The sequence below is a fragment of the Seriola lalandi genome, unplaced genomic scaffold (assembly GCF_002814215.2).
Source record: "Seriola lalandi dorsalis isolate HSWRI2012SDOR001 ecotype SW California unplaced genomic scaffold, Sedor1 jcf7180002054954, whole genome shotgun sequence".
Lineage (NCBI taxonomy): Eukaryota > Metazoa > Chordata > Actinopteri > Carangiformes > Carangidae > Seriola > Seriola lalandi.
The window spans coordinates 971,955-998,443 of NW_019525505.1; the positions used below are offsets into that span (position 1 = coordinate 971,955).

General features: G+C 40.0%; 1 protein-coding gene across 1 annotated transcript; it reads left to right on the forward strand.

The window, feature by feature from the left end:
* Positions 1-37: 37 nt before the first annotated feature.
* LOC111645598 (uncharacterized) lies at positions 38-26,105 on the forward strand. The gene is made up of 10 exons (XM_023394847.2): positions 38-418; positions 4,682-4,743; positions 5,123-5,143; positions 5,284-5,556; positions 6,582-6,669; positions 7,182-7,408; positions 8,849-9,136; positions 9,874-10,052; positions 19,334-19,426; positions 21,976-26,105. The coding sequence occupies exons 2-10, from the start codon at positions 4,698-4,700 to the stop codon at positions 22,417-22,419; spliced, it is 1,659 nt and encodes a 552-aa protein (XP_023250615.1). The 5' UTR covers positions 38-418; positions 4,682-4,697; the 3' UTR covers positions 22,420-26,105.
* Positions 26,106-26,489: the final 384 nt, after the last annotated feature.

Below are 26,489 nucleotides of genomic sequence, written 5' to 3' on the forward strand. Positions count from 1 at the left end.
CACACACACACACACACACACACACACAAACCTACCCCTACCCCAATCCCACCCCCTTCACACTACGATCAGTTTGACCACATGCGTGCACATCGGACCTGGAGTCGTGCATATTTACTGGTGGCCTGAGGTTAAACTGAAGAGCGGCTGCTTGTCTTGGAGCCTCCAAGCCCGAATTGACGATCTTTACCGAAGCTCTCCGAATCCGACCACCGCCGATCTCAAATGGTCCACAAACCCGACATTAACCGAAACTCTTCAGCTGTTCCCGATCTGTCCCCCATTGAAGTCTGATTTTGTCGGGGCGAGATTCAGTGAAATAAAGAAAGAAAAATAGAGAGAGGGGCATTTCCAGAATCCATTTCCTGACTGAGCCCCTCCCAGTCCGGAGATTTTCGGGTTCCGAGGCTTGAGGAAGGTAATTACCATCATCCAGTTCAAATTTTACATGACAGCAATGTGTGTTTTTGGTTCAAACAGGGAGGCGGAGGGTTAAATTTTGCAGTTTTTGACTATTTGCTTGGGTTGTGTTGAGCGGTGCCACACGGCGGGATTCAGGCAGATTCAGGGCGTGTAACCAACAGCAACGCAGCGGAGGTGTACTGGATGATATCTGCACAGCACAATACAACAATTAACAGTCTCTATGCGTGTAAACTTCATGAATTTCCTGGGAAAAAACAATGCAATTTCGCGGTTTCTTCACAGGAATCCATGAGACATTATTTAATGAGGCATTAATGGCCTCCTGCTTTCTGCCAATTTTGGGGTTAATTCTGAAAATTTTCATATTTTCTTCCGGAGACACACTGCTAATAATTGGATTAGTGAGTGTTTTTATTATAGTGATGATTTTCTGAATATTGCTTAGCCTGTGGTGCATTATCATGTCCTGTGGGCGGGATATACCCCTGTATTGGGGGTATTTTCTGGTCCATCCTTGTGGAGATGGTTACGCAATGTACTGGCACATATTAGAGGAGCTGACTAAGTGTTTGTCACATGCAGAAGTCATTTACAGAGAGTGTTGGATTGGAGTGAAATGAGTAAGAAATGGCAGCACTTCATATCTTATGGCAAATGATCAAACTGACTGGTTGAAGAGAAGAAGAATCAGATCACATGTTTGTTTTGTGATAGAAATCTGGTGGTATCTGATTAATCTGCAGCTCAGTGAAAGAATTAAACAGCAGAGACACAGAGAAAACATTCCTGGATGTGATGGACTGCATTATGCACAGACTCCACCAGCCGCACACTCTGGTATTAGAGTGTCTGACTTCTTCATTCACTCCCATTTTCCTCCATCTTCCATCAGGACATCCCTTGTGAAATGGGAAAGCCCCCATTCATGCTGGTCGTGACACACCCTTGGTTGCACCAGCAGCTGTTCCTGCTGGGGTTTTATGGAGCTGCATACAGGGTGAGGAGGAGGCAGAGAGAGGGAGAGAGGGGGACTGGTGCTGGAGGAGGTGCAGAGGAGGAAAGTGGAGGTAGGGCACAGGTCTGCAGGTTCAGAGAGGGGGATCCACATCTTTCAAACCTCAGGCTAATGAGATTAGCAGTTAGCAGCAATGGTAAAGAGAGCTCTGCACATTGTAAAAAAGTAAAGGAGAACCCACCAGAACTACTGTGGATGACATATTAGAGCAGGACTGAGGAGAGAATAGAAATAAGACAACAGGAGGGAAAGAGAAGAACAAGAAAGATGAGAGAGACAATACTGTAACCACAGGAGGATGGAGGCATGTTTCTACCGACCACCTTTGTGGCTTGTGTGGGAGAAGGGGGGGGGGCTCTTAAATCCGTCAGTCGGACTGATGAGATCACCCTGAAAGATGTAACCTCCACGCCTCTCACTGCGAGGAGGCGGCTGGATGTGTCACACGCACTCCAGGAAATGCTTCGCCTCGTGCAATTCGATTGATCTAATTGGTCATAACAGGAGACGGGGGAGGGGTTTTAACCTTAAACCTAACCCCCGTTTACAGTCAGACGTCTAAAATGGACATGATGCTCTCAGACAAAGGAACATCTACATCTAAATCTCAGGCTGCTTTTGATGGCACTTTTTATCCAGGACGACCAGTGGAGGAGCAGCAGTAATTTTCACCTGTAATCACAGCAACCCCCCCCCCCCCCGATGTAGCATTTGCAATGTTTATAAAATGAACTAGAATCACCTCCTGGTGGTTGTCTGCCTCCTCCACTCAGACTAGTTTCAGGTTACATCCCTGTTTATCCAGAGTCATAGAAAATATGAACAAATTGTGTGAAAGTTTGTCATAATTGGCTTGAGTAATGGCAAAAAAGAGTTCTGTGAGGTCACCGTGACTTTGACCTTTGCCCTCTGACCACCAAAGTCCAATCAGTTCATCCTTGAGTCCAAGTGAACGTTTATGCCAAATGTGAGGAGATTCCCTCCAGGAGTTCTTGGGGTATTGCGTTCACAAGGCCAGAATCATGTTTTGTGAGGTCACCCTAATCATGACCTTTGACCTTTAGCCACCAAAATCTATTCAGTTTGTTCTTGAGTCCAGGTGAAGGTTTTTTACAAAATTTGAAGAGGTTTGGTCTAGGCGTTACTGAGATATCGCTTTCACAAGGCCAAAATCACATTTTTGTGAGGTCATTGTGACTCTGAACTCTGACCTTTAGCTACCAAAATCGAATCAGTTCATCATTCTATACTAATGAACATTTGTGCCAAATTTGAAGAAGTTCCATCAAAGCATTACTGGGATATCGTGTCCACTTGAATGAGACGAACAGACAACCTGAAAACAACATGGCTCCTGAATCAAACCTGTGATTTATATCTCACAAATGCCATAAGCTAATGTCTCTGTAGAATGAGTCAAACCTGCCTCACATGCAGCAATTAGAAAATAAGCTGTGATTACTGTGATCTGCTGAAGGACTAAGAGCCTCTCGAGTGATTTTTCTGTCCACTTTAATGCTGAGGGCGTCATTTTGAAGCGACTTTGCGTCTGTTGATGTGCAGAGGGAGAGAAGATGGGCTTTCTTCTTCTCTTTAATACCACTCTAATCCCCCATCTGAAGAAGCTGGCAGAAATTCAGAGTTTTTTTTTATTTTTTATTGTCCTCTCTTTCAGAGTCTTAAGATGCAGTGATTCACTCTGTTTCATAATAATGCTCTGGATACAGGCAGCTCATATGGTGCTGAACTCTGAAGCCTGCTTTACATTTTTATAACCTTTTCAGTCTGAAGTCTGTAATGTGCCTCACTTTAACCAGGAACTGATCTGATTTGAGTAAATTGAACGGCTTCATGTTCATCTCTCAGGTTCAGTAAGTCGACTCATTACTGCACAGTTGCTCCTTCAGCTCACGACTTTTGGTGCATTTCTTTCCTCCTTAAAACGCTGAACAGGCTTTTTGAAGTGTGTAATGTCAGCCATCCCATTAGCACCACTGCGGCTAGCTCGTTGTTGTCTAAGTGCCCTAAGTGTAGGTGTAGTGTTGAGACAGTGGAGACGTGCTGTGGATGAATGCAGGCCTTGTTGGTGTTGATAGAAAACAGATTTATTGTGAATGCAAAACCTCACACCGATTTGTTACACGTGACTCCCGTGATGTATTCCAATTTCCTCCAAGGTGCGAACTACAGGGAGCTCCCCTGAAAACATGATTTGTGAAATTTTGTCGGGTGGGGGGGGTATATATCAAATGTGCCGGCATAAGTTTGCGAACTGATTTCCTCCGCTGCACTGACAATATACTGGAGGATACAGTACATGTGAATATTATATTAAGATGTATTTAAAAACATTAGAGGGTGTCCTTTAAGTTTTCTGGCAGAGAAAAACAAAGAAAAATCTACTTGGAAAATGATGTCTGGAAAAGATAAATTAATGACATTTACATAGAAATGTCATTCTCATGGCAAGTAGTTGTTTGTGTTGCTGTCCTGTTCCTTCAAGATGTCTATCTATCTAATTAAATCTGTGCTACTACTGCTCAGTCTAATCCAGTGCAGTAGTGGCAGAAGGTCAGAGTCTCATGATGTCAGCTGGTTCCTGTCCATCTTACAGTCCCAGAGGGATGCCCACACACTCCTCCATGGAAATCTCTCCTCCTCTCTCTGACGTCTCTCTTCCCCCGCTGGTTCTCTTTTCTTTCTTCTTCCTTTCCTCTCTTTTCTCCTAATGGTTTTGTGGTCATGTGTCGTGAGTGTGTGTGTGTGTGTGGGGGGGGGGTGATCGATCCCTCCCACCACAGGAGACACGGCTGCTCTTCAGCTCAGCGTCATGTCTTTGACTCTCTCTCCTTTGCCTTGAGGACACTTTATTTATAAAACCTGGCTAAACAGTGTGTTTTACTTTATAAATCGTCTTGTCAGGGAGTTCTGGCAGTGTCTCCCTCAGGTATTTGAAGAGCTAATTTGTGAAATGCTGTGCAGGTGGTGCAGAACAGAGAGGACACAGATTGAAGTTGGCAAGTTTTTGTTTTTTTTTCAATTAAACTGAGCCCAAATTTGCCACATGCATTTACCTTAAATAAGTTAATCTAAAAATATTATTTAAAATATAATTATTCTATTTTGATACAATTATGGTTGATATCTCTTTTTAGAAAGTCTTGATTTGAGCTTTTGGAAACATAATTATGCTTTTATTAGCTTTTTTAACAGTTGTGTGTGGGTTTCTTTTTTTCCCAGAGAACAACTATTCAAGATGAAAGTAATCAGCGCCGTGGTGCTCAGCGCCCTGTTCTGCACTGGTAAGCACAAACATAATCAGTCACTTGGGAGCAGGTTGGATAAATGAGTGGCTGAAATAGACTTCCTGTGAAAACTGAATTTGTTTCAAGTTAAATGATTAGCATAGATGCTGTGGAAACCGCACAAAAGAAAGACAATTATTTTGTGATCTATTTAATGTCCACTTATTTGCTTTCTTATGAGGAGTCAGATTTGTATTTATATCTGGTCTATTTTCAGCTTTCATTATGTGGAACATTTGCATTTCAAACGTTTTTTAAGTTGTGTGGGTTTTCACTTTGAACAAAGGAACTCTGACTTGTTTAGAGATTTTAGTTTAAATGAGCAAAGAACTAAGAAAAGATGTTTAAAATAAACTCCTCTCTCTTTCTTTCACAGTTGTGTCAGCAACCTTAAAAGGTAAAATCACAGGCTTGTTTGGATTGCAATGCATGACTAAGAGATAACAGATTATGTGCATGAGAAATATGTTGTAATTAAGAAAATGAAGCTTATCTATCTGTCACATGTGATTAAAATATCTTGATTGTTTGTATCAGTCAAAGAGGAACGCAGGACGGCGTTCTTCGGGGAGGACATTCACATCGATGTCCCGTCGGGGAACGTCGGAGAGGTCGTGTTTAAACCCAGGACCAATCACTCCGCTGAGGTGGTTCTGATGCAAGCTGGGATAGTGTTGTCCCCCCGAGGCCGCCTCAACTCCCTGGGTCACCTGGTGCTGGAGAACGTGCAGGAGGAGGACGAAGGCGTGTATGTAATCAAGAACAGCAACAACCCCAACGCCGACAAGCAGCTCGTCCTCATTGTCAGGGGTAAGCTGTCCTCTTTTCCAGAGGTAGGGAAGAGTGAGAGGAAGTGAGAAAACTTCCAGGTTGATTGAGGTGATAGTTTTAGCAGGAAGAAGTAGCTTGTACGCAAGCCTCTTCTGGTGTCTTTTCTGGAAACAAACAGAAAATAAACATATAAAGATTACGTGCAGGAGGAAAGTGGAAGGAACAAACTTACTTTATTATCACTTTTTTTTTTTTTTTTGAGGTGTTAGATGAAGAGTGGCTTCATCTCCGCCAAATATGGTAACATGGTGGTAGGTAGCTTGATTCCTTAACAACACTATGAAGACTACTTAGCTAACCTAGCAACAGAATCATCAGGAAACAGGGTGCATTCAGAAGATTTAGGACACACATAGGTCTACAATAATAATAAAATAATGTGTAATATTTTCATAAAAACATTTAGTCATTTGTGACATGATTTAAACCGGAGTTTAAACTAGATAGATAAAACAGAAGATTCTGTTAAACAAGCTATGTGTAAGTTTTGCTATCGCTACAAAGCTAACATTAGCATTGACAGTTGTTTACTTACCAGTCTTGGGAAGAGCTTCAGCCATTGTTGTGTTTACAAGACAAGAGGTTATAATACTTCCTCTGAGCAGCTACGTCTTCAGACTGGACACTTCAGTGACTCATTATCGGAAAGTGACAAGACAGGCTGGTTTTGGCTAGTTAGCATGCTAACTTCAGTAGAAGAAAGGAAGTGATAGACATAGAAGCAAAACAAGAGGGTTGCTTTTTACCACTGGAGACAGCTCCGGAGAGCAGTATTTCTTCTAGACTGGTAAGTACACAGCTTCTAATGGTAACGTTAGCTTTGTAGCAATAGCGAAACTTACAAATAGCTCCTGACGATTTTAAAGTTTAGGAATCGTACAAGCAACGATAAGACTCTCTCATCATTGATACTCTTCTCAACAACAGAGTTAATTTGCACACAATGATTTTCAACTCATAAAGTTCCTGATTTTACCTTCATTTCCTCTTGTCCTGTTGATCAGACTGCGCTGTGGAGCAAGTGGTGAAGTATGGAGAAAGCTACTACATCCACTTGAACCAAGTTGATGGCCCCATCACCCTGGAGTTCAGGTATGGTCAGTGAAAGCACCACAGAAAGAAAAAAGATTTAGTAACCTGTAATCAACATGGGTCTGTGTACTTGGCGGCCAACAAATTTTTGTTTTGAAATGGGAAAACAAAAATAATTTACCATTTAGAGTAAAAAACGGAAAACAACAAAACAAACTGTTATCTGTTTTTTCTTGATGTGATTATAAATGGAAATCAGGAATTGAAATACCGTTGTGGAAATCATCTTTCTCAATTTTGCATAGACTTTTTCGGTGTTTGGGTTTTTCATGTTGATTAGAGAATATTTAGCTGTTTTGACCTATATTTAAAAGGTGGTGCTTGCTAATGTTTGGGCCGGATTTCTTTTGCTATCTGGGTTTAACTGTTGGGTCAAACCTCTGTCCACACCCTAATCAGTGAAGTCACAACAGGTGTTGAAAACAGTTGCTGTGACATTATTGATTAGTTTGAGCAGGATTTACACTGATTGCTGATGTGTTAGTTTTGGTAACATCTGTTCTCATCTCAAGGCCCAGTCTGGTTCAGGCCAATCAAACGGAGATGCAGCAAACTACAGAGCCTCCGCCCAGGGTGGTGTACAATCAGACGGGGTTGACGGCGGAAGAATACGTGGGACGCCTCAGTGTGTCGGAGAAACGGGTGACGCTGCACTCGGTCAGGATGACGGATGAGGGGAGCTTCACAGTGCTGGACCGTGAGGGTAAAGTCAGGAGGAGGAACTGCCTGAATGTCAGAGGTAGGGAGTGATCGGACTGATCAATGACTGATCAGTCAATATCATTTGAGTATGTGTTACTTGTTTTACTTTGTCATCAAAATGCAGTGCTTGTTTTTTTTTTGTTCCTCCCATTGCAAAATTTCATCTAGGCCTAGAGTCACTGTCTACATTATCTCATTCTTGAATGTAGAAATATTTAATGCCTTAATCTCAGTAGAGGTCATAAGTCTTTATTTAATGTATGTAAAATGAGGTTAAACCTGCCGGCAGGGACAAGAAGGTGCCACAGAATGTAGATAAAAATACATCAAGAATACATCGACTTTAATGAAGGTTATAGAGTAGAATATTATATCTGAAGACGGAGATATGGCTTAAATATGAATATAAATTAAATTCAAAACCATAACTGCCATCCAGCTGGGGTTACTAGAGGTCAGGTGGTAACCAAAGTCCTTAAGATTCAGATAGTGACTATTACTATTATAATTTTTTTAGTTGAAATATTTCAGTCTGGACCAAAAATCTTGGACCAACTGAACAATTATTGCTCCAGCCATCATGGCTAAAACTTGTATCATGTAAATCTACAAACTAACAGTGTATTTTCCAAGCGATGAAGATGTGCATCGTGGGCTCCATGTTATCAGATCTACAGAGTGTGTGCTTATAATCAGCTGTTCATGCTGTTATGGCTAGTAGTGAACAGCTAGCATCATTAGCTGTTAGTTGTTCAGTGTTCACTCATTTGCCGGGCAGAGAAATCAGACTTCCAAAAGGGTAAACCCCAGGAAATGTGTATAAATGCACCCGACTGTCTGTCGCATGGGCCCTTGATTGTGGCACTGGGTGGTCAGGCTGGGGCCCCCCTCCCCAATCTTCACTACATAAATTAAACAATTATCATCATGATTATTCTTATGATATATTATTATTATTATTATTATTATTATTATTATTATTATTATTATTATTATTATTATTATTATTGTTGTGTAATTGATTATTATTGTGATACTGTCCGTGTATATACTTGAAAAAATCTTTTAAACTTTTCAAAAACTATGTGCTTGGCAAAGACAGCAAAAAATAAAATGAATTAAATCAATACATTTAATTTTATTTTATTTTTAATATATTATTATTGTTGTTGTTTGTTTACTTATTTATATATTTTATATAGACTCTCATTTGAACATCCCACTACACACACACACACACACACACACACACACGCACACACACACACACACACACACACACAACCCACAAAAACACTCAACATATTTAAACCTCGACCACTAAACCTCATTTTATCTCACATCAACTGTCACTGTTCTTTGTCACTATGTATTTTATGTCACTTTCTGATTATCATGTTTGTTCAGCAATAAATCAATCAATCAATAATAAAAGCATCATATATTCTGTACTTGTGTTTGCATTCCTCCTCCACAGAACACCAGAACTTCATGCACCTCTCCTACGGAGGAAACCTGAAGATGAAACTCTACCTGCACCGGTCCAACCTCAACATCGTCTACAGGCCCAAATCAGACAATCATGACCGGGTCATCCTGGACCAGGGGGTTCTGGTGACGCCGCTAGACCCTCAGCTGGAGGGCAGGCTGACCGTGGAGGGGTCAGAGCTCATCATGAAGAAGGTCCGCGTGGCCGACACGGGTGTCTTCAAGTTGACAGACCTGGCTGGGTTTCCTGTGGCTCATGTCTACATAGAGGTGGAGGGTAAGAGAGATGACACATTTAAATGATCAAGACGATGTATTACTTCTAATCTAGGAGCTGACAGGGTAACAAACTAAACACTATCAGTTTTCTACCAAACAAGCATAAACTGTGATTTCTTATGTAATGAAGTGTAGATCGTGTTTATTCAAAGGGTTTACACCAGTAGCATAAAGGCAAACAAATGAGATTGTGAGTGTCAGCAGACTCAGATCAGACGCACATTTAAAACAAAACCAAACTAATTCAGAAAACATCTTCATCAGTTTGACACCACATGAGCTGCAAATACAACACAACGGGAGTGTTTCCAGGGGACAGTAAAAGGTGATGATCCTGGCTGGGACGCACTTGTTGTTCAATGCTTTTAACTTCGCAGTCACAATTGGAAATTGAACAACAAGTGCGTTCCGCCAGGTTCATCACTTTTTTTCTTCTTTGCGTTATTTTTTGCTTAATTCAAATATATTTACAGGACCTGTAAACAGCCTGCCAGGCAAGTGGTAATTAATGTTTCTTCTATGAAGTTGTTACAGTTGTGTTTATTATATTTTCATTCTTTATCAGTTTATACACCAGTTCAGTTATGTGGACCTGTAGGGGTTGTAGAGTTAAAACAAGATTTAGTTTTAAAAAGAGAGCGAGTTAGACAGTCAGTATATTCATAATGCAAGTCCTCCTCAGCAGTTACAGAAGGCTTATGACTTGTGCTTGTTTGTCTCTTGGTCCTTTTCCAGCCTATAAACTGCCTCCCCTGACAGTGGCTGTCCTCTCCATGCTGGGCCTGATCGCATTCATGCTGCTGGTGTGTTTGCTGTCCTGCATCTATAAGGTGCACAAGAGGAACGAAAAGAACAAGAAGCTGATGCTCATTGCTCAGCAGGCTGGGAAGGGAGATGGCGAAGCTTTCAGACAGGTAACACCCACCTGATGCTTTTTACCGTCACTCTGCATTTTCGCTCTGTGAGTGAGGGACGTTGTTGGGAATAAGACCTGACTCTGGTGGAGCGGTGGGCTAGTAGGAAAAGCTAGTGTTTGTCATTGGTAGAGAGGTGTGTGTGTGTGTGTGTGTGTGTGTGTGTGTGTGTGTGTCTGTGTGTGTCTGTCTGTCTGTCTGTCTGTCTGTCTGTCTGTGTTTGTGTTTGTGTTTGTGTTTGTGTTTGTGTGTTGGCTGAGAAAAGCTAGAGGAGGGTTCTGCTCCTGCTGTGGGAGTCAGGATGGTCAGCTGGTCGACTTCCTCCCCTACTGTGTTGGACCCAGCTCACATGGTTACAGCCAGATTTTAGACATCAACACGAATGAGGGCAAACATGATACTTCTTGTATTTTCTCTGTGGGTCTTTTTTTTTTTTCTCCTCCACCGACTCCAGGATATCTGTCACTTCTTGTTTGTGAACTTGTCATTATTAGGATAGCACAGCAGATAACTGCATATTTCAGGGAAATCTTCCAAATGTGAATACAAATGCAAACTTTGCACAAATCCGCCTTGGGTATTGCTCTTTTGGTAAAACACGTTAGCTACTCGAAAATTCAAGATGGTCACCATTTTGGTCAAGGAAATACTATTTTTGCAATAAGTTCATCCAATATTTTCTCAAATCAAACATTTTAACAATTTAGAAGATTAAATTTAGTACACTATAAAAAATGAAATGAAAGTATAATTCCCCAAAAATATTACTCGCAAAAAAAAATTATACTCACCAAAAAGCTAGTGAATTAGCCTACCGAGCTAATGTCAAGACAAGTAAACAAGTTGATACATCATTTATAATAAATGGTTTGCAAATACATAGTGTTTTATGCAGAATTTTTCATGTTAGAAATTGCACAAATAAAGGAAATTTAGGAGTTGTGACATCCTCATAGTCTTAAACATAGGATTAAATTGCAAAATCATTGAAATCTGTCCTGTGGGTAAAACTCTGTGGTAAAATACGGCCACCTTGAAATTTTGAAAAGTGCCTAATGGGATTTTTCAAAATAATGGTCCCAGAGGGAGAAACATACTGCCTGTATCCACATTTGAAATATTATTGCAGTTATCTGCTGCACCAGACCTGCTGTCAATGAGCTGAACATTTTTAGTGTCTAAAATGCCACATTTGTTGTTTTTAATGAAGCGCAAGTTACATTCTCATCCCTGCAGCAGGCGGTGCTCCTGCAAACAATTAAAGGATTTTGCCACCAAAATATTTTTGCGCTTGATGATTAGTCAATAAATGACAATGCTTTTTTCAATTTTTGTTAAATAATTTAGTAATTTTTTTACCACTGACTTTTTTTCTAGAAAATAAAGCACCCTGTAACTTAGTTTAGCAGCACTATGTGTCAACTGTCATTTTGTGTTAAATGCCGTTGGCATGGAGTCATAGGAGTGCCATAAAAAAGAATAAAACTATAAAAGAATGAAAAATAAAAAGAAAAAAGAAAATAAATATGGAAATATAAAGAGGAATAAAAAATGGAATAACTAAGTAAATTTTAAAATGTGGAAATATAAAGAGAAATATATATTTTCACATTATTTTCTCATTCTTTTACAGATTCATTATTTTTATGGCACTCCTATGACTCCATATATTTGAGCCTGTCGAGGTTCTGTCATTACTCAGACTTAAAATGTCACTTTTGAATGAAACCCTTCAATTATGAATGGGTTATGAGGGTTCTCGCGGGGCTGTGTTGGTGGACAGGAACTTAATAAAAAAACATTGATTGTTTTCCAATTGGCTTTTTGAATTCCTCACCTGCTCAATACCGGCTCTTTAACTGACTGATTGGATGATTTAGTGGAGGTGACAGTTAACCCTTCTGTCAACACAACCATCCATCAAGCATCCCCAGTTTGGCATTTGTTAACCAACTGAATTTATGGACCAATTAAAAAGCCATTACAAACAGATGACTCACACATAGCAAACACCAGGCTCAGGAATTGATTGCTCTTCCAAGGGATGGTGGTTCAATTCAAGAATGAAGTGAGAGTTTCATAAAAAAAAAAAAACCTGTTAGAATTAAAAATCAATCTGTCTCATCCAATCAAAAAGTTAATTTAGCATTTTGATGTAATTAAAAATATGTATCAGTGGTTATTTTAGACATCTATAATTTGAAACTGATGTAAACAAGCTAAATATTCTTCATAGGATTTTAGTCAAATATGAGAGCATTGTTTTCCCTAACTGATGATTGACTACTTCAATGCATCATTAGAAAGAGCTGAGCTGACAGGTAGCATCATCTTCCCCAACCAGCATCTTCACTAAACGATCTTTTAAACTGATTGAATTTATGAACCAATTAGAAACCCACTGCAGACAGATGAGTCTCTCACTGTAAACAGAGAGATGAGTCGTTCGGAGATGGAGATTTAAATGTTTCAGATTCTATTAATCAGAATCAGCCTGACTGTATCTGACCCTGATAAAATCCAGCTGTGTCATATCATACATTTCACTTATCTTAGAGAAATGGTGTTTTCTATCTCTACAGTTTATGTAGACTGATGAATATTTTGTATTTGTCTGTGATGTCACATTGATGTTACTTATGTTTATCTCTGTTCTCTCTTTTTCCCTGTCACTGTGTGTTGCAGTTGATTCACTGTGTCATCCTAAATTCTAATTTAGATATAGATATCATATTAAAGACACACACTGGAATTACACAGCAAAGACATGAACTAGTTGGATTTGTACCATAGACCCAGTTCAGACCTGTTCAGACCTGGTATTAACATCCGTCTCAGGTGATCTGATCACCAGTGGTCAGCTCTAAGTTTGAGTTCTGATCACTCAGACCACATTCAGAGGTGGTCTGGACCACATGAAGCCACATTCTTTTAGCAGTATGAATGTGAATGCGTCCTGGACCACACTGAAGGACCAACTACTCCACTGACGTCCTCTGTCACAGTCTGATTAGTCCCAACAAAGTGTATAATGAACCGGAAATATTTTACTGTTTTAGATGATTTCATTGTAGTGCACTGATTAATTTAACCCCTCCGTGCCTCTCTCTCTGTCTCTCTATCTCTCTCTGTCTCTCTCTCTCACCCATCTGTCTGATTGGCTAAAAACAACAACGCATACTTGTTTATTTGCATATAAAGTGGAGAGTGATATCCGATTTCAAGTGGTCAATAAAAACGCATTTTAAAGCACTTGTGAACTGACCAAGCATCAACTTTAGAGGCTGAAAAATGAAACATCAACACTGAAGAACCAAAAACCTGCAGTTCCTCTAATGACCACTAGAGTCTGGCTCCCACAGTGAATCCCCATAGACCCCCATGTTAAAATGTCCAAATTTACAGCAGAATGAAACATGTTTACAGCCTGGTACAAAACAGTTTTGGTCTCTAGAACTAATTTCCTCCTTCATGACACCTGTTTATATAACTCACCTGTTTACATTTTATTAAGTTTAGAGAATTGAGGGCGTGGCCTCTTTGAGTGACATGTGGGTGAGCTTGCCAAACCGTCATGCACCAATGTCCCTGCTCCACACGCGCCCCTCCTCTTTGACCATTTTTGGATTAGCCGAGAGGTAGGGGCGGAGTCAGGCACTGTCGAGATGGAGAATCAATGCGCTGCACACATCTCTTACAATGATATAAAGTTTTGTTCATTTGAAACAGTCAAATAGTTTCTGTTCATTATGAAGCTGTGTTGGGACTTATCAGACTGTGACAGAGGACGTCAGCTGAGTAGTTGGTCCTTCAGTGTGGTCCAGGAGGCATTTTCACTCACACTGCTAAAAGAATGTGTCAACATGTGGCCCAGACCACCTCCGAATGTGGTCTGACTGATCGGAACTCAAAAGTGTCCTCAATGCGTCTTGGGTGCGTTCGCACCTGAACTTAGAGCTCACCACTTGTAATCAGATCACTCAAGATGGATGTTAATACCGAGTCTGAACAGGAAGAAACACAAAATAAAAGCATCTACAGTATATATGTTCTGTATGTAGGTATATAATTACCTACCTTCTTCAGGGTCATGTGTTAATGTCTGTATGTTTCTATTTATTTTATGTTTCATTTCATATTTAAGAACCTGAGGAATGAGGCATCTGATAAATGTTTCTGATGTTTTTATGGTGCATCTTGGTTCAGTTACAAACTGCTGAGTGAATTCAAAATGCTGCTGTGGAGACAAGGCCTTTAATACTCACAGCTGGATGTCTCTGATTGGTGGCCCAGCTAACGCTGTTGCCTGTGCGTTGCGTTTTCTCCCTCTCACTTTAAGGAGCCTCAAACGGAGCCTCTTCTTGGTGAGAGAATTGTGTTCTGGCTTCTTCCTCTTCCTATTTTTTCCTGCTCTTCCCTCCTTCATATCGGTGTCTAGAGAAATGTGCTGCTTCTGTGGCAAATGAGTTCCTTGATCAACTTTGCTGTTATCTGACAAGATTATTGATGATGTGTGCTCAGTATTAATATACAAAGCCATTAAAGATATTGAGCACCGGCACACTGAGTGAATCTGGGGAGAAACTGCTATCGATCTTAATGAACAAGCACAAGTTGATCAGAGACCTAATTTGACAACAAAAATCAATGAATTACTTGAAGTGAATCTGGCACCACGACTTGGGACAAACTGTCTCTGTGATCGTCACAGACTCTTCAGTATCCATGTGACTGAGCTGAGCTACAGTATTCCTCTATGTATACAAGATATGTACAAGATTATACAATCTGTTAATATTAGGTGGCAGAACTATAAATACTCAATTTAAGTATTTTGTAATTACAAAAACGTCACTAATTCCACATAAAAACAACTGAGGACAAAGGTTTATTTCCATGTTATATTGAAATCTTCAGGAAAATCAGGCTAAAATCATATGTTGTTTTCAAGGATTGGCAGTATATTCCCTTTATTACCTCAAACATGCAAAAAACAATGGACACAGTATTTTGGGAAATGTCCTTGTTTGCTTTTGTATTTGGGGGGGGGGGGGTGTTTCGATGTAGGAGAAACTGAGAAGGTTGCAACACTTTTTGTGTTACTCAGACACTAACCAAACTTTTATATATTAAACTTACATCCATCTGCTAACTACCCATCCCATTTAAAGATGATTACATTTGACATGTCATTCACAATATTTGTTTGAATGGAAGAGTTAAGATGCAACTGACCCCAACTCAAGGGACGGTTGCATCTTAATTCTTAACATCTTAACGCAACATATAAAAATTTAAATTTTTACTAACTAACTTTTGCTTTTCTCAGTAACGCCTTGATGGAACTTTGTCAAATTTAGCACAAATATTCACTTGGACTCAAGAATGAAGTGATTAGATTTAAGTGGTCAAAGGTCAAGGTCACAGTGACCTCACAAAACACTTTTTAGCCATTACTTTATGACAAAATTTCACACAAATGGTTCATATTTTCTTTGACTCTGATAAACAGGGATGTAATCTATAACTAGTTTGAGTGGAGGAGGCAGACACCCACCAGGAGGTGATTCTAGTTTTCAATAAATGCAGCAGAAGGTGTTGAATATGCCTGATGTCGTACTGGTGGGAGGAGGGTCTAACTGAGCATGTGCAGTGAGTGTCATCGCTCTAGCATGTTTCTGATCGGAGAAACAAGACTTGTTGCAACCGTCCCCAGTCTCCCCTAAAGATCAACACCAGTGTTACAGCTCAGGTGAAGGCAATAAGAGGTCATTTATGTGCCAGTGCTTGATTGTAAAACCTGTTTTTGTTCGATCAAGTGTGAGAACTGTCCTCAAGGATTCAGGACTCAGATTTGACCCAGGTCGGGGTGCAAACTGAAAAAAAAAAAGTCCATTTGAACAAGTCATTTAATCCAGTATTTTTTTGAAAACAAGTGAAAATCTCAGCTGCTTCTGCTTGACTACATCCCATTAAGAGAGAGGAGGTCAGGGCTTTTCACTTGCTTTGAGAAAACGAGATTTTAAACTTCAGCAAAGCGACTAAATGACCTGTTGAGATGGTTTCTATCTACTCAGTGTTGGTGTGTGTGTAAAACCAGCCGGGTAAATATATTTGAAAGAGTCTTTCTTCTCAACATTAGTGGAATATTCGTGCCGCTCATTTTCTCCACTCTCTCTCCCTCTGTAACTCTTTCTTTCCTCCTGTTCTCTCCTTCACTGCTGATTAACAGCCTGGACCGAGCTCTCCAGTTACTCATAAACACTGTGCTTATGATAACTGAGAACGCCGTAGCTTCACTGCTGTGTTTAACATTCAGCTAGACAAGCGGCACACACATGCACATATTTCTTACCTCAGTGTTGTTTTACTGTGTGGGTGAATTACAAGGTAAATATCTGATGTGGGTCTTTGTGCTTTGTGTGTGGTGTCTGTGTTAAGGGCAGTAGTGATTAACCTGTATGAGCAGCTTTTATTTACAACTACCAATAGATTTATTCTTCACTATAAGAATTATTTCTGCATAATCAGCTACTTGCCCAGGACGTGTGTGTTTTTTTGTATGTGTGTGTGTGTTTGTCTAGTTTCTGTGTTAAATGCTGTTTGTATTCTCGTTTTTAAGTGATGCTAAAGAAATAGATAAACCTGTGACATGACATTGTGTTACTCTCACCATGGCGTGCTGTTTTTACATTTATCCCCAAATATTACACCTGAAAATTTCAATACTTTTATCATAAAACAAAATATTGGATTGGAAGTACAATTTGGAATTTAGATGAAAAGTTTAGGAATCAGCAAAAACATACCTGAATCTAATTTTATAGTTACTGCAGACATTCCCTCATAACTGGTCGTGCTCAGTCCATTGTGTAGATGTTGAGATATTTCATTGAAAACATTGACCTGCTGGCAGAGGAGAGGACTTGAGACTTGCTTGACCAACACTGATAAGAGACACTCAACTTTTTTAATTACATATTTGGATTTTTTTTTTCTTTTTTTCTTTTTTTTTATATTTTTGGCTGGACCGCAACAGTGGAAATTAGAGACTTTTTTTTCAAGCGGACTTGGTACAAACCTGGTTTATGACTGGACTGTGTATGAATGCCGGCCGGGGCCTCAGGGCTACACGCTTCTGTACATAAATATTCATGCTTCTTAAAGAGGCAACTATTAAAAGTGAGACATGACTAGTAAACGCTAACTTGGTAACCAGTGATCATAAAAAACAGTAGTTATTTCATTTACCAGTAAAAATACAGGAAGATTAGTCACACTGTTATGTCATTTTACCGATCACTATAGAATAAATGTTAAAGCAGCAGGTCGTTATATCTCCCACTCACTGTATGTGTCTGTGTGCAGTCTTATCTGAGTGTGTTTGTGTATCCTCATGTTTGTGTAAATGCTCATACAGCAGTATAATGTACGTGTCTGCTAATGCTTAATATGTACATTTAAATTCTTGTGGGTGTGTGTGTGTGTGTGTGCGTGTCTGAGCTTTGTGTGTGTGTGTGTGTGTGTGTGTGTGTTTGTGTGCTGACAGCGGAGGTTGAGATGACAGCAGTTGCCCTTGAAGTCGGTCACTCTGACACGTTATGGATTTCCTCGTAGATCTGAGAACAGACGAACACGTGTGAGAGGATGTCAGCGACGCACCGGGACTTAACCCGAGAGACCGCCATGAAACTTAGATCAGTCGCATCTCTCTCCACCTGACTCCCTCTCCTTCTCTCTCTCTCACTCTCTCTCCAGAGTCCCCCTTTTGATCTTCATGTCTCTCTACCTCTCTGTTCATTTCCTTCAATCCATCTTCCTCTCCGTTGGTCGCCTCGCCTCTCTGCTCTCTATATTTTTATCACCTGCCTCACTTTTTCTCTTTTCTTCTCATTCTTTCACTTTAAATCTCCTGTGTCTCACTTTTTTTTCTCACTTGTCTGTCTTGTTGCTCATACTTATCTCGCCACCCTCTCTTCCTCCCACTTCTTTCACTCAGCAAAAGATAATGCACAGTAGAGCTCCCAAGACACAAGTTGTTGGCATTTACTTGACTATGACACCGCTTCTCTTTAATGTTGGCAGCTCACACTGAACATTGTATTTTTATCCAACAGCTTTTACAAATTAAGATTTTCACATGTAGAAAATAAGAAACCATAAAGCTTTGTTATAAATCAGACTACCCAACAGTCCATACAAATAGAGATGAAATGAGTCAATGAATGGTTTAATCAGTTGACAGAAAATGAATTGGCAACCATTCAGATAATGGTTCAGGTCATTTTCCATGTAAAATACCTATAATAATAATAATAATAATAATAATAATAATAATAATAATAATAATAATAATAATAATAATAACAATAATAATAATAATAATAAGTTTGAACACTTTAAATGTGCTAGATATGTAATACATATCCAGTCACACAAAAAGATAAAAGATATTCAGAAAACTGATAACTGGAAGTACGACAGCAAGGTAAATGAAAATCCGTCTTGTTGAATAAGAGTGAATGTTAAAGATAAGAGAAAAAAATTGTGAAATGTTTCTGGAAGGTTTTGCTTGTGTTTTATGGATTTCAACATAAACTTTAAATTTCCTAAATAAATGATTTTATAAATGAAATATCTGGTAACACATAATAAACAGCCTGTGATATACAATGTAGTTTTAGTGCATGACTCGGGCACCACTAAAATATTTACCAGTTCCTTCTTGTTCTTAAATCCCATCTCTCCTCCTGCTCCCTCACCTCATGTCTTACCCTCATTCTCTCAAACCTGTCTCAGTTTTTCCTCCAACTTGCTCCGCCTTTCCTACATCATATCCATCTTGGTGTTTCCTCTTTTTACCTCTCCTGCTTTTATTCTTCATACCACCTCCATCCATCTTTCACCTCCTCTCATTTTGCAATTCAAAGCATGCGACACATTTTAAAGATTACAGCCCCCCCCCCCCCGGGGCTGTTTCCTCTCAGCCTCAGCATAAAGACAAATACAAAAGTTTGTCTTTCAGTCACGCCATACAAAGTTCCTGTTCAGTTCTTATATGTGTATTTAAGAGCTTTCTGTGCCTTGTGTGTATGTGTGTGTGTGTATGTGTGTGTTCATGTCCTCTCAAGCATAGTGTGTGTGTGTGTGTGTATTTTTGAAGACTAGTCGTTTGCAAAACGCAGCTGCTGTGATGTTACACTGTTGTGGCCCCATTTTGACACACCTCCTGCATATGTGTGTGTGTGTCTGTGTGTGTGTGTCTGTGTCTGTCTCTGCAGGTGGTCCATGAGGCGTACACCAGGTTCACTGAGGAGTCTCTGACGCAGTCTGTGTGTGATAAACCCTCCGAGAGCACAGAGGTCACCATCAAGGTCAGTGGTGGAACCAAGGCAGAGTCAAAAAGATGCTGCTGTAACAGTAATACATTAAAATACACTCATATACAGTTACAAGCATGTCATTAAAAACACAAGTCACTTCTGTTTTGCAGACAAATTCTGAAATGCAGAAAAATCTTGAAGTTTTCTTTAAAAGTTACATGTTTTCAACTATAAAATATTTAGTTGAACATGGTTTTCACACATAAAAACTGGGTCTGTAGTTCATCTCCTCTTACTTCCTGTTTGAGAAATCTGGATCAGGCCTTGAGCCCCGCCCACCACCTGCTTGCTCCAGGTGGACAGGTGAAAGAGCAGAGAGCATCAATATGGTTAGAGGAGGAAACATCAGAGAGACTCAGCCACATGTTTGAGCCTCAGTCAGACCCAGACTCAGATGAGGAGTCTGAGACCAGAACCAGAGACTAGCAGACGGATCAGAACTGTTAGCGTAGTTAGCATCTTAACGTTGTTTGTTAGCTTGTAACTGGCAGTGGCTGACACAGTTTTAGTGGTTGTGCTAATGCTAACTCTCTCTCTCTGTACTGACAAGGTTTCAGGTTTATTTAGCCCCGCCTCCTGTCTCCACAAGTTGACAGGATTGGTTCCTTAGGTTTGTGATGTATGAAACCCTGGCTATCTGAATCTGTGTTTATGAGACTGTCACTGGTTCACTGCAGTTCAAGGTGGAAACACTCATTCATGGTGTTGATGATTATTTCACTCATCATATGTCTTGTATTATATAAAAACATCATATGGACCTTAACAAGGTTAAACACTTGATTTTCACCAGAGGGGTCTTTAAAGAAATTATAATCTGTGTTTTCTTAGGCGTGATGTGAAAGAGTTAATTCGTAGTGATGAAATACTGAGAATTATCACCTGAATCTGCTGCTACACTCAGCTTTAGACTATTTAGTCCTGGAGTGGAAACCAGGCTAATGGGTCAACATAACAAGTGTTTCAACAGCAGGTTCTTAGGTGAGTGTCTATTGATAAGACATGTAGATAGAGGCAATAATATCTGCCAATAAAGTCTTAATTTCGATTATGGGAATGAGCTGCAGCTGAGTGACGTCCAAAAACTTAATTAAAAACACACCTGTGAACTGTCAGGACAAAGTCGTATATCAATAAAGAAACTGATTCAAGAACAGAGAGATCATTTACCATCTTTGTACTTGAGATTGCTTGGCAGGAACTACCTTCTATATAATATCACCTCAGTGCCAAGTGTAATTAAAAGGCAATCAACCTTACACAGTGCACTGAGCAGTGGAGCAGATTAAAGTCTGTGAAACTGAAAGAGAGAGGAATAAAGAAAGTGAAGTGGTCAAGGTCAGAAGAGTCAGAGGAGTTCTTAGAGTTGTTTGATTGTTCTGCAGATATCACGTGAACTTTTAACTTGGAAGATCAGAGGACACTGCAGTTACTTTAACAGCTTTGTTGATTCAAATGTCCAACAGTATCTAGACTTCTAGGTTATATAAAAAACCTTTTCTCCCTCCCTGACATAAATTTCTTTTACTTATTCATTTATTTATTTATTTCTTCTAATAAGATTTTTCCTTTATTTTTTCTTTAGGTTTTTTTTATATAATGTTCCTCTTTTATGACTTTTCTATTTAATTATATTTGATATTACAAATTAACATTTATATGTATTTGAATGTTGTATGTTTTATATATTTTATGTATTTCTTTATACATTATAATTTATTAGTAGTGTTATTTTCTATACAGAGACAGTGTTCTTTGAGGGCCTGGGGGATGATCCTGCTATAAAAGAGAAAAATGGAAACACTTGCAATCCTACATTTCTATACCTATAACAATTGTTTTAGCAGGTTTTAATTGCTATATTTCATTATGAAGCAATGCAAACAACATGTTGAAATATAGTCTTTGAAATGCTGTATAAACAACAGTTAGCAGAGAAGCTACATGCTCTGTGATATGACCTTATAAGGTTTCATCCTGTTATTTTATCCATTCTGTGTAAATAATGAAACATTATCTCCATATTTAATGCAGGAAGGCAGGTGTAGCCTCTCTTCCATAACCTACATTTTACAGTGTAACACCTTCACTGTGAATCTGACTGGTTTTCCTTCTGTGGCTCGTTCATTTCTGTGCTGAACATTTCTGTTGTCTCTGTGTAACAAGGAGCATGTAGTGAAGGTAAATCTATAAATATGGTCCTAGAAGCAGCATAAATTATTCATGTTGCTTTTTCACTGACCTCAATTTTTTTACCACTTCTTTTCCCTCCGTTCTTCCCCTTCCTCCTCTCTGTTGGGGGAATCCACTGTGTACTTGTCTCATCCTTCTCTTTTTTTTGTGCCTCTTATTTTTCACCTTCCCCCACCTCCTTCGTTCTGCTCCCCTTTTGTTTTACTTTACTCTCCTCTTTTTCTCTGTCTATCTCGCTTTGTGTCCTCTCCTTTCCTAACTTCATATTCCTCTTGCTTTTCATCTCCTGACCTTCTCCTCCCTTCCTCTCTCCTCTCCCAACCCTCCTTCTTCCTCTCTCTCCACAGGGCCTTGAGGTGTCCAAACCCGGCCGCTACCAGGCTCTTACGTCAGACAACTTTCTGGAGATGAGCGACTCTGGAGTGGAGTTCACCACCTCTGGTCTCCCTCTAGACAGCGACACTGAAGCTGTGATGACCTACGCCTCCCACAAACCCCTCCTGAACGCCGTGTCCCCTACAGCCGTGACCGAGGCAGCTAACTCAGACAGCCTGGAGGCCACCGTCGTCCCTGATCTCAGCGCCAGTCGGACCCCTGACTCCGCCATGAGCGCCAGCCCCGCCTCCAATCCTCGCTCACTTGCAGCTACGACCCCCGATGGCAGCCTGCATGGCGCCGCGTCGCCGGGAACGGCCTCCAGGGGCACCGTTGGGTCAGATCCAGCCCAGATGGAGGGAGGGGCTGAGAATGGAGAAGCTGAGCAGAAAGAGGAATCAGCACAGAGCACCTGAGAGGAAACACCAGGGTGGATTCTTTTTTAGCTCATCTCTTCTCTTCTTCATCTTTCTGAACCTTATCTTATCAAACACCACCCAGTCCTCCATCACTGCGTTTGAAACAACACCTGAGACAAAATATTCACGCTTGGATTCGGATATCAGTGTAGCCCAGGAGAAAATAATAAAAAAGGCAATTGCACATAATGCACAAAGCAAAATCGATTGCACTATGCACTGAAAAATGAGATGCAAAAAGTAAACCTAAACTCTTATCAAAACAAGAACAATGCAATTTTGCATCCATAGGGAAAATGCATGCATTTAAATTAAACATTAAAGTAGATATAATAGTTCAGGTCTACAGGACAACGCTCACGTTAGAGTAGACTGCCTGCATGCGAGCTTCAACGGGCTAAAGAAGCACAGGCTCAAAACAAAGTTATGATGATGTGACAAGGGTGAAACACTCTTAGCACTAAACACCTAAATGGGATGAAATGATTTTTAGCTCCTGTAGAAAGGTCATCAAACAATTACAGCAGTTTGACAGTTCGACAGGTGGAGTCAGCTCACTGCGAGGAATCAAACCGAGGCCACTAACAACAGCAGCAAAGAGCGAATCTCAACGTGTTGCCTCTGACAGCACTTTGGTCTGCTCTCACAGCGTCAGACAAACACCGCCGTGATTGCATCTCATCCCACCCGCACACAGACTCTATTATTAAGCATGTCAGAAAGTGTCTCCTCCACTCAGACACAAGTGCTTGTCTCAGCACTCGCTCATGAGAAACACCTCCTTCTGAAAAACCTGCAAACTCAAAACAAGCTCAACTGGATTGCATATCACCACTCCTGTGCTGTGTGAGTGCTGCTGGTGTTTTTCCTTTCTATTAGAAATCGTGGGTCAAATCTGCCACATTTTAAGACATAATCTAAAAATAAAAACACATCTCTGTCAGAAAACACCTACGAGAAACACAGCGAACTGTAGAAACGACCTCATCTGTTTGTTTTTTTTGTCCCTGTCAGAGCAAAACAAGATTGGATAGAAGACTGTGCAACACTTTTAGGACTTCTGGAACAGCCCTCTAGAACATAATTGGATTCTTGGTCTTTTTGCAGATGGACTGATTCACTGACACCGCAGAGAGTGAGGAGCAGTGATGAAAGACGACGACAGAGATGGATAAGGGTACCATTCGGGGGGGGAACAGATGAATGACTTGCATGATTTAAAGCCCCATCCCCCACCCCCATCCATCTCACGGAGCTCTGATTATTGTGGCCCCATTGTTTTGCCAAAATGAAGTGACTGGAAAGACGCAGTTGGATCAATCTGCGACAACAACACAGCCTCAGCCTGCAGCCCCTGAACGCAACGAATAAGTGATAATGAGAGGTGTACGAGTGTGTGTTTCGTAACACAGCAACCAACTATGTTAGACATTCAGTGCAACTGCATGGAGACATCAGTCCACTCAGCCCATGAAAAATAGAAAATGAAAAAGAGGAGGACACAAACCCCGAATAATATAAATAACTCACCTCACGTTTACTGCTGGTGCTCTATGAATCCAAACCCACCGTACAATTAAGTGACACTGAGGCTACTACTGACTGTAGCAGTAACAGTATGTAGTGTGTGTGTAGCACAGGACGGACTTGTGTTTACAACCACTTCAGTTTAAATGTATTCAGCTGCTCTGTGACCAGGTTACACTTCTTATTGATTTAAGGGGCATTTAAATCTCAATAACTAATAGTTCATACTAAATATCTGTTTACTGCAGAGCTCCAAAGCAGCGGTTCCCCAGGCCAAATAATATGTTCTCAGAGCACTTTTTATTTTAATGATAACGATTTAACATTCAGGATTGAACTAATGAACTGAAAGCTTTATTTATTTATTTATTTATTTATTTGACAGGGGAGAGATCACCTGTCGATTCACCTTGTTGCTAACCAGCTGTACATTTTGATACTGGATATAATCTTTTAAATAGAAAACAAGTACATGATGTGGTCCGGCAACAAACGTAAAAGTTCCTGTTACTGGCTTATCACACTGATAGGCCTTAGTATGAGGAACAAACAAAGAAAGGAGTAAACATTTTTTATGTTTTTGAAGATCATTTTGTTTTAAAATATTTAAAAACATTATTTATATTTTCAGTTTTTATTTATATAATAACATTTCTTTTATCAAAATTGTACTGGAACCACTGCTCTTAAGCATCTGTGCGTGAGACTGGATGTGGTACAGATGTAGTCGAGTAGCTTCTAAATGACATCCTTGGAGAAAATCTGCTCTTTTTTTTTTTTTGTTTAAGTTTTATTTTTCAAGGAATTGCTGAAATCTGGGTAAATCAGCAGTGGCTCATCAACAATAAAAACATTTTGTAGGAAAATAAAGAAAGAAAAGATCTAAGTGATGGACCACAGAAACACAGATGGGAGAGTGGAAGCAGTGGCACGAGTTCAAATGTATTTAAAGAGAAGCATGACGGAGTTGATTAGATTCAGCTCCCACAGTCCTAACGACTGCTCTGGACTAATTAGCTCCCCTTCGTTGCTGTGGAAGGAGCCTGTGGGCTAATTCAGGTCACAGGAAGCCGATTTACACCAAAGACATCTCACAGAACGAGAGCAAGACATCTCACTCTGCCGCAGAAAGCATGTCCTCTCCTCCACAGGGCCAAACACTCTGTGATACTTACATCGAGGCCCCCACCACACACACACACACACACTTAAAAGAGTACAGCACTTTTGCACCTTTGGGGAAGCAGAGCAGTATCCACGGCAACATCAGTCACATGCTTCACCCACTGACATACCATATACCAAACATGGGGGGTTTTCATCATAACATGGCTCCAGTGTCCCAAGGATGCCATTTAGATGTCACTGCTATTGTTGCCTATCGACAGCCATTAGCGGTGTGGCTACCTCATGCTGTAACTGAATTGATGTCAACCTGGGAAGTCTGAGAGATTTACGACCTATACCTCTGAGGGGGGGCTAAAAGAAAAGCACAAATTTTAACTAATTTTGAAGCAAGAAAAAAAAAATTCACATTGTGATTTAAATGGGTAAAAAAAACAAGTAGCAGCTATTGTAAATACAATATAGTGATCTGCAAAAAAATGACTAGCTCCCTTATTATTCAGGAAAATGTGGTTTGGACTGAGTCTTTAAGCATTATGATACCCTACTTCCATGCCATTGAATTATTGATTTTCTATGGCTGTTTTATAGGGCAGTGCTTTTACTCACGCAGGGACTTCTTGACGTAATCAGATATACGCATATATACATATATATGTATATGTATTGGATATATATATACTATAAGGCAACAGTAAAGGCTTCCAGAACTGACGGTGTGATAGAAATATCAGGTTGATAAGTAGGTTAGATTGGCTAATGACAAGTATATTGTCACAGGATCTACAATTAAATATTAAGCAATATTGATGATAATGGCACTGAAACATAACGAACACAACAGGGTGGAGAGAGGAATCTGACATAGCACATATCTCAGTATTGGCCACTCTTAATCATCCTTTTTTTCACTGTTGTAAATATTTAAAATATGTGATCTGCATGTGTATAGTGTGAAAATACTAATATGTTTCTTACTGCAAGGCTTATGCAAGATTTTATACTATTAAAACGCTGCATTGATCCTTTAACCACATGTCCACAGTAGGTAAGAAGTTAACACGTATAGACTCATGTGTTTTCATGTGTGAGATCCTTTCATCAAAGTTTGCCTCAGCTGGGGTGTAGTACCGCTCGTTGCCTCAGGGGTGTCCTCTTTCACACATCAGTGTTATAAAACCAGGTATCCTCTCTTATATTTACATCCTGTCTTCCAAGACCAAGAATAAGATTAAAATTAGGAATAAAAATAAGGATAAAATAGCAGAAAACCAACATGCAGTACAATGATGTCAAAAATGCCAAACAGTTGCTGTATGTAGTTGGTGAGGCAGCAAATCAACGGCAAACCATTAGGGTCAAATCCCAGCGCTTAGTTAAATATAAACTTTAGTCGAAGTAGCTAATGTGGGAAA

Bases quoted from the DNA above. Each gene is read 5' to 3' on its own strand.
- LOC111645598 (XM_023394847.2), top strand. From the start codon at position 4,698: ATGAAAGTAATCAGCGCCGTGGTGCTCAGCGCCCTGTTCTGCACTG. The intron at 5,144-5,283 runs GTAAAATCACAG...TGTTTGTATCAG, and splicing joins TGTGTCAGCAACCTTAAAAG to TCAAAGAGGAACGCAGGACG. The intron at 5,557-6,581 runs GTAAGCTGTCCT...CCTGTTGATCAG, and splicing joins GCTCGTCCTCATTGTCAGGG to ACTGCGCTGTGGAGCAAGTG.